The 13,084-nt window shown below is 40.8% G+C and overlaps 1 protein-coding gene across 1 annotated transcript; it reads left to right on the top strand.

The window, feature by feature from the left end:
• Window positions 1–102: 102 nt before the first annotated feature.
• SMU1 (DNA replication regulator and spliceosomal factor) lies at window positions 103–12,443 on the top strand (the record flags this gene model as incomplete). Its single annotated transcript, XM_009285034.2, has 11 exons — window positions 103–342; window positions 450–602; window positions 1,164–1,274; window positions 2,184–2,312; window positions 3,604–3,723; window positions 4,109–4,225; window positions 4,429–4,556; window positions 9,266–9,392; window positions 10,746–10,913; window positions 11,205–11,357; window positions 11,998–12,443. Coding segments are annotated over 11 exons (1,545 nt in total), but the record flags the coding sequence as incomplete, so codon positions are not given.
• Window positions 12,444–13,084: the final 641 nt, after the last annotated feature.

The following is a 13,084-nucleotide window of genomic DNA, read 5'->3' on the forward strand; positions in this document are numbered from 1 at the left end:
GGGGACGTGAGGGCGGCCCGCTCCGCCGCTGCTGGGCACCCGGGCGGGACGGGGCTGCGGCGGCTGTGGAGGACCGCGGGGAAGGGTAGCCCGTGGGGCTGGTGTCGTGACTGCGCGCTGTTCCCCTGCAGTGTGATCCGGCTGATCATGCAGTACCTGAAGGAGAACAGCCTCCACCGAGCCCTCGCCACCCTTCAGGAGGAAACTACCGTGTCCCTCAACACTGTGGACAGCATTGAGAGCTTTGTGGCTGACATCAACAGCGGGCATTGGGACACAGTGCTGCAAGCCATACAGTCGCTGAAGCTGCCCGACAAGACCCTCATTGATCTCTATGAGCAGGTGAGTGAGTGCAGGCTGTGCACAGACTTTTCTGGTCTGGGTGGAAGCCCCTCTCTGGAGTTTTCCGCTTACCCTTTGCTGATGCAGATGTTTGTCTCTTGATGCAGGTTGTGCTGGAGTTGATTGAGCTCCGGGAACTAGGTGCTGCCAGGTCTCTCCTGAGACAAACAGATCCCATGATCATGCTAAAACAAACTCAGCCGGAGCGGTACATCCATCTCGAAAACCTTCTGGCCAGATCTTACTTTGATCCTCGTGAGGTATGTTACGCTCTTCCTAGAGACCTCACGATGCTGTCTTGCGTGACCCCTAGCATCGGTCCAAGTTGCTAACAGCTGACAGCATCTTTTCTTTTCCATTCTGGGAGTGAGAACATGCAGCTTCCCAGTTTGATGATTTTACACGTTTTATGAAGTGTTTTGGAAATGACGTGTAACACCTGATCATGATGCAGCAGAGCAGTGGTTTTGAAGTACACCACAGGTGGGAGTTTGGGGATTTATACCTGTATCCTGCCACACGATGACATCTATGCCTTGCTTTTCCTGTCTTACATATGCAGAAGAAGATGTACATTTCGTAAATAAAATTGTTGTTGTATAATAACAGCAATAACAGGGCATTATTCCTGACTGATTATGTCAGTCTGACATTTTCAGTGAAAGCATATCCCAAATCTTTCAAGGGTTGGTGTTAAAGAGAAGGGCTGTTTTGAAGGCTTAATGGAAAATTAATCTGGAAGGGGCTTCAATTCAGAGCAATGGATATTTTTATGGAAAATGGTTTAGAAGAATCACTTCATAAAAATAACTTCTCTCTAGGCATACCCAGATGGAAGTAGCAAAGAGAAGCGGAGAGCTGCTATTGCACAAGCTTTAGCTGGAGAAGTCAGCGTGGTACCTCCATCTCGTCTTATGGCGTTGTTGGGGCAGGTAATTCTTGAAAAATACTTCAGTAGCTATGTCATTTTCTGTAGATCTTTGCCGTATAAAACTAACTATGATGTAGTTGATTCTCCAACTCCAGAAAAGTAAAGCTTAAGTATTGCACGTTTACATGTGGTATAGTTAAAAATAGTATTTTCTCCATGTGGCAAGGATTTCACGGTTGTAGGAAAAGGCAGCACTCTAGCGGTAGATTTCTTCCCGCAGAATAAATAGCACATAGAGAAGATTATTTTCAAAGTACATACTAACACACACTATTTCCGTTGTTGTACTTACAACTCTTTTTTGATTCTCAGAATGTATTCATTGATACTCTATGCAGACAGTATTTCATGTATTTTGCTGTTTTATGGCTTACATCTTACTTTTTAAGCTTGTAAGTGTGCCGAATAAATTCTCTCGGCATAACAGGTGCGTCCTGTAACTGAAGGCAGCTCTTTGCTGAAGGGGTTGTATAAGATTCTGTCTTTTGAATGAAGTTCACTTGTGCCTTCCAAGAAAGCTTATGCGTCGTTTGTAATTTTAATGTATGCAGTTCTAGGCAAATAGACAACAGGTCGGGTAATTTAAATTAACACACGATTGAACACTGCGTATGTACTGTATACTGCATGCTGAAGGTAGAATGAGAAGGGTGGGCCTGAGTCATTCTCACTTGCAAGAATCATTTGGGGATAATGTTCTATTCTGTTTGTGGTCATGAGTTAGGAAGCACAATCTGTTAAGTTTTATTTCAAGTAATTGTTTGCAGTGTATTTGTCTCAAACTGTGCAGGTGTACAATTTGTAAGGGTACCAGAAACTACTGCTGTATTGTGTTAATTAGAAGCAAGTTTTGATGAGGAAGACATATGTTAATTGATACCTAACTGTATGGCTTTGAACTCCTCAAAAGGCACTGAAATGGCAGCAGCATCAGGGCCTGCTTCCTCCTGGTATGACAATCGACTTGTTCAGAGGCAAAGCAGCTGTGAAAGACGTAGAAGAAGAAAAGTTCCCCACACAGCTGAGCAGACATATTAAGGTGATGTGTTTGCTTTTATGTGTGTTACTGCTGCTTGTTCCTTCCTGTGGTTTATGTTGGGAGATGAGAGTAAACCTTCTGAATTCTTCTGTTCTCTTTTTTGTAAGTCATTTTCCTGTCTCTCTCTCTCTGTTTTGTTTTTTTTTTAACTTCTTCTCCATGCTTTATCTCATCAGGAGACTTTTCATGAAAGTCTGAAATGAAGTCCCTTAAACAAGATTGGGTGCTCATGGTATTTGTGAATACGATAAATGTATTAATTGTTCCTTTGACTTCACAGTTGAGAATCATTCAGTTTTCAGAAGTGGTTTGCTTAGTCCCCTTCTTCATTTGTGCAAAGAAACACTCATGTCTTAAACTTCTGTGTGTGCATATTAGCTTCTGTGAACCACTGAAGTTTTGATCATGAACTACTGCATACCAGGTCTACTAATATGATCAGTATCTCCTTTTTAAGGATTTTAGCATATAGATTTCAAAAAAGAAAGAAAACTGTGCTGTAATGACATAGTTGTCCTGCAGCACTCACAACACAGAATAGGCAGTTTCCTCCTGTGAAGGCTTTTCAATTTCACCAAGCAGTTCTGTACAGTGAGAAGCGCTAGTTCACTGTAGTAGCTCTACCAGTTCTCACAACAAACAGAAGATAATGTTTTTCGGAAGTCATGAGTTGGAACTTGTAAAATCAATTTGTTGTGTTCAGTAGCAGCTTGGTAAAAATGCTTTATTGGAACTTGTTTTGTTTACCAGTACTGACCTTGGATTTTTGTATTGATTAATGAAAACTTTTTTCTATACTCAGTTGTCATGGTCACTTGCATTTAAAAATGTAAAATTTAAAAATTGTGTATAAAAAATACTGAACATTCTCTGTGAAAATTTCACTGGAGAAACATCATCCCAAGTGAAGCAACTTGTACAACTTCAGAAATTTCTGAAGTCTGCTAGGGATGTATGCTGGGTACTGGAACGGTGTTTGTTAACATACACAGTTCACTGCAAAAACAAAAATATGAAGACAACCAACCCAACTGCTGCTGTAAGCATGGAGTGTTTGATATAAGTTTCACAGATATTACCAGATCAAATGGAGGGGGGTTTTTTGTTTGTTTTTGAAGTGCTAGTATGTAGGTATTGATGGGGTTTTTTGTACCTTAACATTAAATTTGTGAATGCATGCCTCTAGAAAATACTGTATTTTTGCCACCAAAATGAGACTACAGTTTTGTTTTAATGAGTTGCTTCTTTTAAATTGCTTATTAGTCTTAATTTATATTCTTCTATAAAACAGTTTGGGCAGAAGTCGCATGTGGAGTGTGCTCGGTTTTCCCCAGATGGACAGTATCTGGTTACTGGCTCTGTCGATGGTTTCATTGAAGTATGGAACTTCACTACTGGAAAGATTAGGAAGGTAAATTGCGCCTTGTTTCACATGGATAGTTCATTGGCCAGAGCACCTGATTTATTCTTTGAGATTATGTTTGTTTTCATTTCTCAGGGACTGTGAATCTGAAAAGGATGTCTGCTTGGGTGATTCAAATATTGGTCTGGAATCTTTACATGGGTTTAATTGTCTGGTTTGTCATAGACTTCCCTCTGCGATAACATGATTTTTTACTTTTCTGGATCATCATTGTTGCCTCTAAAATTATGACAATAGCACTTCCCTGTTATTATAAGGCTGATGATGATAGGTTATAAAATGTAACTGAAGTTAAAACTGCTGGCACTTTTGCCTTAAAACGTATTTCATTGAATCCGCTATTTTGACTGGTGGATCTTCTGCTTTCATTTAGGATCTGAAGTACCAGGCACAAGATAATTTTATGATGATGGATGATGCAGTGCTGTGCATGTGCTTCAGTAGAGATACAGAAATGCTAGCAACTGGAGCACAGGATGGAAAGATCAAGGTACAAAACTTTTTGTACGGTATGTTGGTAGAGGTGGTGACCAGAAAGATTCACTTGCAATTGCAGTAATGTTGCAATTCCATATAAAAACAAATGAAGTGTAGCATGGCTCAGAAACAGATACGTATTGGCTCTGATGTTTAAGCTTCTGTGATCTCATAACAAAGTAACCACCTCTATTTCATTTGCTGTTTCCTCTCCAGGTGTGGAAAATCCAGAGTGGTCAGTGTCTGAGAAGATTTGAACGAGCACACAGTAAAGGTGTTACATGCCTCAGTTTCTCTAAAGACAGCAGCCAAATTCTTAGTGCTTCTTTTGATCAGACAATCAGGTAAATAAACTGAGAATGCGTGAGCTACAGTGCAGGAGAAAAGAAAACTGAATTTTCATGTTAAGCGGTTAAACTTTCAAATATAGATTCATTTGACCTGGGATTTGATCTTTTTACATTGAGTTTTAATACTAATAGAGCATGACTGCTGAGGGTCGGAGAGGAACAGTTTAAAAGTTTGACCTTTCAGCTTGCTTAACTTGCATTATTCCAGGGCTAGGGGCCAAGTACTTCTTCTGCTCTATTGTCATTTACATTGACCTTGCGCGTTTTCTTTCTGGGAGACTCCTAGCTTAAGAAACAGTTGTGTCAACCTTCAAAAATAACATTTTTTATAAGCAGCTTAGGGTAAAAAAGATCTGAGGATAACAGGGTGATGACCGTTTCTGAAACAGCCTAAACAGCGTAATCATACTCACTAGCTTTAATAGATGACATGACAGTAGTTGGTTCCATCCAGTTTGTTTTTCTTGTGAAGCAGTATCATGGGCTCTTCTTTTTCTACTATCTAAAGAAATCCAAGAGATCCAAATCTGAAGAGAGCAGCTTTAAGTATTTCGGTGCGTATTCTCTGCTTCCGTCTGATAGTTGCCGAATAGAGCAAAATTTCCAAAAGTCCAAAAGTGCTTGGGAATCTCAGTTAGCAAGCTAACACTAGTTAGTCCATGGCTCTCCCCATGGGCTTGAATGAGGGTGTGCGTGTTCCTGTGAGCTGCATGTGGGTGAGAGGAGATAATGTGCATCCCTACACGTTCAGGGACAATCACTTTGCATCATGTTGCTGCTCCCTGTCTAAGTCATGCATTGCTAGCCCTTATCGTAAAAGGGTTCTTGTCCCAGCTCACACCCTGAATCCATCTCTGTAATCCCACACCCCAGATCCACCCCTCTATCTCTCTTGGATCCAGAGAACTCCTCTTAGAGTGGGAACAAGAGGAAGAAGAACCCGAAGAAAATGTTTTCTGGGCATCTGTTCTTCCCAGCAGTCTGACTTGGAATACTAGAGATCCAACCCTGGAAGACAGCCAGGCTGATGGACCCTGAGAGCTTCAAGAGTAGGAGTTGCAATTTGTATCTGGAAATGGCAGTACAGCCTCTGCTGTACTTTAGGGTGCTGGTTTTTGATCTGAGTATCTCTTCAGATATACATGCTGTGTAAGGGAAGACAGACGCTGGGCCTGATCGGCCTGGAAGAAGAAGGCTGAGAAGGGACCTGGCTGCCTCATCTAGAGGTAGTCATAGATAAGACAATGCCAGACTCTTCTCAAGTGCACGGTTCCTACAAGGGACAACCTCCAGGAAGTGAAATTCTGATTCTATATAAGGGAAAAACTCCCTTTTTTTCCCCCTTGTGAAAGCAGCAGTGTTTGGACAATGCTGAGAGAGTTGGGTCAGGCTGGGGGTGGATCTCAACCGTTGAAGATTTTCAAAGCTAAATTGAACAAGACCATGAGTGACTTGGAAGCTTTGAGGAGAGCAGTGGAATAGAGGTCTTTCGAGGTCTCTTCCAGCCTAAGTTATTCTGTGATTCTGTGACATGTACCACTGTTTTGGAATCTCTGTTAGAGAAAAATCATGTGGCCAGATGGTTTATACATTTATGCTGACAAGGGAAAAAAACAACTTTCAGTGATGAAAAAGAGCCATAGAGACAGGATCATTTTTCTCTCCACTCCCAAAAGATAATTCCCATTTCTCCAGGCTGTCTCTGTAGTTCTGCTTTTGGGCATGGGAGTGCTTTCTGTTTGTCATGCAAACCATCCTTCGCTGTGTAGCACTAGCACTGTCTTGGGATATGAGCTGTGGGGTTTTTTAACCAATCTGTATAGTTCAATTTCCCAATGTCTGTGGCATTCCTTTTGGGCAGTGAAACTGTTCATGATGTTGAAGGCCCACAAGCCGAGATCTTGGGAACCCAGGAATGGGAGTTGAGACTTTCTACAAACTTTGGAGTTGCTTTGGTGCACAATCCAGTTAGTGTAGTTTAGCAAGTTGATAATGTGTCAGCTCGGTTACAGCAGTTGGATATGAGCTCTGTCTGCAGAAAATCCAAGGAAGTACATCCCTTTTAATGTGGTTGGGCTAAACTGAACAAATTTGGCCTTACCTGACACTTTCCATGTGCTAAGACTTAGATGCATACAGTTACTGCAGCTTACCTGGTGTGCAGATAGTCTGTTAAGCAACAACGTGATAAAGCAATGGATTGTTGTGGGACAGGTATGAAGGTGGTTAGGCTTGCATCTGTGCTCTAAGAAGGCTCAAGTGTCTGTGCAACCTGTGTAAGGCAGACTAGGCATAAATTATAAAATAGTTTAATTTAGAAGGTACCTCTAGAGGTCTCTAGTCCAATATGCTTCTCAAAGCACAAACAACCTTTCAGTTAGGACAGCTTGCTCAGGGCCTCATCCAGCTGAGTTCTCAAAATCACTGTGGGTGGAGACCCCACTGCTTCTCTTGGCATCTGACAAGCCAGCCCCTTCTGTCTTAGGGCTGTACAACCCTCTCGGAGAAAATCCTGTTTGGACATAAGGAAAGATGTTTTGTTTTCCTTTGTAACTTGTGCCCTTTGCCTCTTGTCCTTTAGCTGTGTACCTCTGAGAAGAATCTGACTGCATCTATTCTGTGAAAACTTGTTAGGTAGTGATGTTAACCAAATAGTTACAATTTTTCAGGTGTTTAGTAAGGACTTAGGTAACCTTTTTCTTTTTTTTTTTTTTTTTTTAATGATCATTGCAGGGTGGATAGAAGCAAAAATGAAAGTTAATTGTAACTTTTAATACTAGGAAAGTAGTCCAAAAATCCTCAAACTGTGTTCTAATCTAAGTTACCAGATGGGCAGCAACCTCATCAAACCCTTGTTCCTGCAGGTCCTAGCATCTGGAAAGTGTTGCTTAACATTTGTGTAGTACAGTAATTCTGATCCTGCAGGGTGGATAGAAGCAAAAATGAAAGTTAATTGTAACTTTTAATACTAGCAAGTAGTCACAAAAATACTCAAACTGTGTTCTAATCTAAGTTACCAGATGGGCAGCAACCTCATCAAACCCTTGTTCCTGCAGGTCCTAGCATCTGGAAAGTGTTGCTTAACATTTGTGTAGTACAGTAATTCTGATCCTGCACCTATTTGGTGTCTTGTTACTGAGTGGAATTTGCTCACTGCTGGGTAGATTTGGTTTGTAACAAAGCTCTTCTGTTGCTACGCAGACACTTTGCTGCAGTTGAAAGCAGCTTAGGTCAGTTTTATCTAGTTCACAGTTATTTTTCTTCTTTGGGGTTATTCTGATTTAACTTTTTTGTCTACAAGGAGGACAGCAATTAGATGCTCCTGAACTTTCACTTCTCTGGGCTGAACACACCCAGCCGTCTCAGCCTTTCCTCATGCATCATGTGGTGCAGCCCTCTGGCCATCTTAGTGGCCCCTTAGTGGGGGCCCAAATCTGGGCACAGTCCTCCAGAGGTGGCTACACCTCTGCCAAGCAAGGGGGAACCTTGGTCTGCAGACTGTGCCTCTCCTAATGCATCTATCTGGTGTGTGGCTGGGTTTCGTCAATGCCACAGCATGCTGCTAGCTTTCACTTTGTTCTCCCCAAAGCCTGCCGGGTCCTTTGCTGCAGACCTCCTCTGCAGCCGGTTAGCCCCCAGGTGATTCTGATGCCTGAGGTGGTTCTGTGACAATCTGTTCTCACCATCAGCAGGTTTCTCTCAGTCCATTGGTCCGGTTTGTCAAGGTTTCTAACTTCCCTATCTGTCTTTCTCAAAATTGAGTTGCAGGATATGGGACTTACGTTGTGAATCAGATTGATCCAGTGCTTGATGACTGTATACGTTTTATGTGTAATTGAATGGGATTATGTAATATGTTTAATAGCTTTAGGCTCTTGTCTGTACTGTAAAACCCAATGGTACCAATGGTACTGCTTTAGATGAAGATAAAGAAATGTGTGGATCTGCAGGGTGAACTGCACAGTGAACAGGCATTACAAAACATCTTAATGAGAGATGTTAATCTGTTTAAATCCTGATATATATGAACTATAGCATAAGCATTTTAATTGAAAATACGTAAGGTTGGATGTTGAATCAAGGACAGCAAGCTTCAAATGGAATAAGGAATTTCATTCTCAAGGCTTCACACTTCTACTTGAAAACCGTATTTCTGTAGCCAGTAGGTACTACAATTTAAGGCTGATACAGATGAAGAATATAATTTCCTTTTAGATGACTGAGCAAACTCTTCACAGAGTTGCACAGTAAGAGGCAATGGCGACAGCTTGCAAAAGAGAAAAATTCTGGCTGGGTGTAAGGAAAGAATTTTTCTTAACTGGACAAGGCCTTGGTCAAGGCCCTGAGCAAGCTGACCTCACTTGAGGAGTCTGTTGACTAGAGACTTCCAAACTTAATTCTGTAATTTTTTTTGGTCAGCTTCACAGTTTCCCCTTTCATAGTTCTGTCTTCTAATATGTACAGTGTATATTACATACAGGTCCTTGAGGCTGAAGGTTGATGGTATTTCCTTAAGCTTTTCACAGGAACACATAATGTCTTTGATGAAAGGGGCTTGTGATAAAGACTTAGAGCTTGCGCCATAGCACTTTTTATTGTTGCCTATCAAAAGTATCTCAGATTTAAAATACAGTGAAGCCAGAGGGTGGTTCAGACTACCTCACTCAGTTGCTCACTCAGTTGTGACCTCTGTTGTGTGACAGGATTCATGGTTTAAAATCTGGGAAAACTTTAAAGGAATTCCGTGGTCATTCTTCCTTCGTCAATGAAGCTACTTTTACCCAGGACGGCCACTATATTATCAGTGCGTCCTCTGATGGCACAGTGAAGGTAAGATAGCGTTTACCCTTCATAAATAACACATTCAGACTCTTTGCATGTTGTCGCTGATTTGTTATAACTGCTGCAGTCATTGGAGAAGGACTTGAGGTTGTCTGCAATAATAAGTCTTTCTGGTTGTGACCTTTGCTATAGAGTGGTGTGAATGAGAAATGATGAAGTTTCATACTGTGCTTACAGACTGCTGCAGATTCTGTTTCTGCTGTATTTATGAAAGGAGGACATAAGTGCAGTACTTACCTGCCTGTTCCTGCTTTATTCTAGAAACAGAATTGACTGTGACACCTCTTGACCTAGAATGTGGGGATTCCCTTGTCTGAAATAATGGCATTTTCTTGCTTACTGTGTTGGACACCTGTTTGTGCTTAGGGGTCCCTTGCCGTGTAAGCTAGGTAATCTAGCATTAATGAAACTGATCGTAGAAGTGATAGGTTTGGCTTCTAGTCTCAGCAAAGAGTGGAACTACTCAGTGTGTAGTAGTTAAGAGGAGGAAAGCATTGTGTACAGGGCATTACTGACTAATAATAAAATAAATTATATTTATATAATTTATTAAGTAATATATATATTACTTTAATAAATAAATAAATTAATATAGAAACAGCTACATTAAGTAGGGCATCAATGCAGTGCGTGGGGGGTGGGTAAACAGAGCCTGTTTATAGATGTGGCCTAGGAGAGTGTGATAGATTTTGCTCATATTAAATGAGGCGTTACTTCAAACTTGTACTCTTTGTTAGACTGTACCAATCATGGGAATAGCATAAGAAGGTGGTATCTTTCATTTTGATTGTACTAGTATGTAAACAGCAAAAATATTCCATAGATGGTGAGTTACATTTTATTTTAATTATTAAACAAGCAGTTCCATTTTCTGTTTCTAAACAGCTAGAACAACCTGGTGTTGAGCCTGAAGCAGCTCTAAGCTGGAACTTCTCTCCCACCGATATCAGTGAGGCTTTGCTTTTTCAGCGATTTTTGTGCCTGTCTTGTGTAAGGCAAATTGCATGTGCAGAGGCTACACATACATTCACAGATACCAGCTAAAACCAGAAAGCAAGTCTGGACTCGCCCCTCAGGGAATATGCTTAATGAAAGGGAGCCAGGCTGAATTTGGATAACGGAAATTCACTTTCAGTTCAGTTGTAGTGAAATTGTTCATGGTGTCCACACTTCAAAATAGATGTGATAATTTTTTTTTTAAAATCTGCTTTAAACTACAATTTTTGGAATTCATATTTCCCTTCAGGAGCCTTAACAAACCTGAATTCTGTATCCTGAATCAGCTCATTTTTGTTTTAATTTTTTAAAGCTAATTGGTTTTACATTTATTTTTCGTACTAGGTTTGGAATGTGAAGACGACAGAGTGCTCAAACACCTTCAAATCTCTTGGCAGCACTGCTGGGACGGACATTACTGTGAACAGTGTCATTCTGCTGCCTAAAAACCCAGAACACTTTGTTGTTTGCAACAGATCGAATACAGTCGTCATTATGAATATGCAAGGACAAGTATGTGATCTTACTGGTGTCCTTTCAAGTCTCTCTGTCATTTTAAGAATGCCAAAAACCTAGTTAATAACTTAGCCTTGGGTTAAACCTGATTTCTCCAGTTTGCTTTCATGACAAACTATTCTGTACCCAGGTTATAGAACAGCTTGACTTGCAGAAAGTGATTGCAGCTATGGAGAGATCCTATGTTCTAAACTGACCTAGTATTGCCTAAATATTTTTGCCCTGAACATAGTAATGATGTGCTGCAGTTTAATCCTGCCAAATATTTTTGGGGGGGTATCTTTGCAGATTGTAAGAAGTTTCAGCTCTGGTAAGAGAGAAGGTGGTGACTTCGTCTGCTGTGCACTTTCACCTCGTGGTGAATGGATCTATTGTGTTGGTGAAGATTTTGTGCTCTATTGTTTCAGCACAGTGACCGGCAAGCTGGAGAGAACTCTGACTGTAAGTTCTTAGCTTTGAGCTTTTGCAGAGTTCTAAACACAAGGATGATCTAAATGTTCATTATTTATGAAGTCCATAAGGAGAAATCTGTAAGGAGAAGTCTTGTACCAAGGAATCTTTCGCCTCTAGCAGCCATGATTGGTAGCAAACACATTCTGGAACACTTGGCTATAGAAGGTCTTTAGTTTTTTTAGAACCATTTTAATTTTAAAAGTTATGAAAATGTTTACCCACCAAGCCAAGAGTGAATTGGCTGAAACTTATTTGAACTAGAGCATGTCTTGACCTGTGCTCTGGATGATGGAGAATCTGACCAAGCTGTCAGACTTAAATTTGCCTTGGATTAAACTAAAGAGGAATACCAGCTTGAATGTCTAAATTTAATGGGGAACACTTAGATGTCATGGATGTAAACCTTCACTGAACCTTCCCTCACCCAACAAAAAGTAACTGCTATGTCACAAAAATGGTTTGCAACTAGAACGTAATATTGGGGAGGTATGTTCCTCTGCTTTTGCTGTATGCACAAAGCATGTTAAACCTCAGTCCAGCTTTCCTCTAGTTCTTGTTTGAAGAGAGTATTTGGCTTGAATCTGCTAAAGGAAGAATCTCCTGATGCATCTTTCTGCTTATTCTCTAGGTTCATGAAAAAGATGTCATTGGCATTGCTCATCACCCCCACCAGAACCTGATTGCCACTTACAGTGAAGATGGCCTCCTCAAGCTCTGGAAGCCATAGCTTGACTCTACAATGAGCTATGAAGTGTGCCTGTTAGTTGCAGGTTATTGATGTTTGTGCTTTAACAAGGTCTAAATGCACAGAGTGTGATAACTTGCTCAATTTTCAGTTCAGGTTTCCAGAGAATGATATTTTTACTTCTTGGTCTAAAGTCGGGTAGATTGATGCTTAAATATAGCATCAGTTAATTTCAAATACTTTTATTTTTACCAGAGTAGCTGAAGCAACTTCAGTGAGAGTGTTTTTTCTGTCTCCTGAAGTCTGTACTCTTCCTACAGTGTTTATAAAAGTTGAACAAGCTAGGACCTATACGCGCTTATAAGTGGTTGCTGACTTCCTAGAATACAGTAAAATGTTTTTTTTTTTTTATTTGAGTGAATTATGTGGAATGGGAAAGCTGTCTCTTCTCCACTGCTGAAACAAAGGCACAGTTTTCCTGGGATGCAGATGAGGCTACTCTGTCCTCAGCTTGAAGGCAGAGGCTTTTCTAGTCCAGTGGGTTTATGTTTTCACCCTCACAGTAAAGTGTTCCCTGATGTTCAGAGGGAACCTCCTGTGTTTCAGTTTGTGCCCATTGCCTCTTGTCTTGTCACTGTGTTCAATTTTCACTATAATTTTTCCAATTATACATATTAAATAGTGTCACACAGCTTCCTCGGAATGAAAACTATTCTTCCCCATCTCCCAGCACTTACTGCGACAAACCTGCCTAATGTGGCAGTGAGATATAGTTGGTTTTGTTGGGTTGGTTGGTTGGTTGTTTTGGGGTTTCTTTGTTGTTGTTTTGGTTTGGTTTGTTTGTTTGGTTTTGGTTTTTGAGGTTTTTTTTTTCCCTTTTGTTTTACTTCCAGGCTAAAAAGAATTATTATCTAGGTCCTCTTCCTGTAAGTGCACAATGTCTTCAGACCAGCTTTAACTGAAGCAGGCCTCAGGGGATCAATATTTTAAGACATGCAAAAGCCAGTTTACATAGGCCAAGTTCCTAGTA

Source organism: Aptenodytes forsteri, unplaced genomic scaffold (assembly GCF_000699145.1).
Source record: "Aptenodytes forsteri isolate BGI_AS27 unplaced genomic scaffold, ASM69914v1 Scaffold167, whole genome shotgun sequence".
Classification (NCBI taxonomy): domain Eukaryota; kingdom Metazoa; phylum Chordata; class Aves; order Sphenisciformes; family Spheniscidae; genus Aptenodytes; species Aptenodytes forsteri.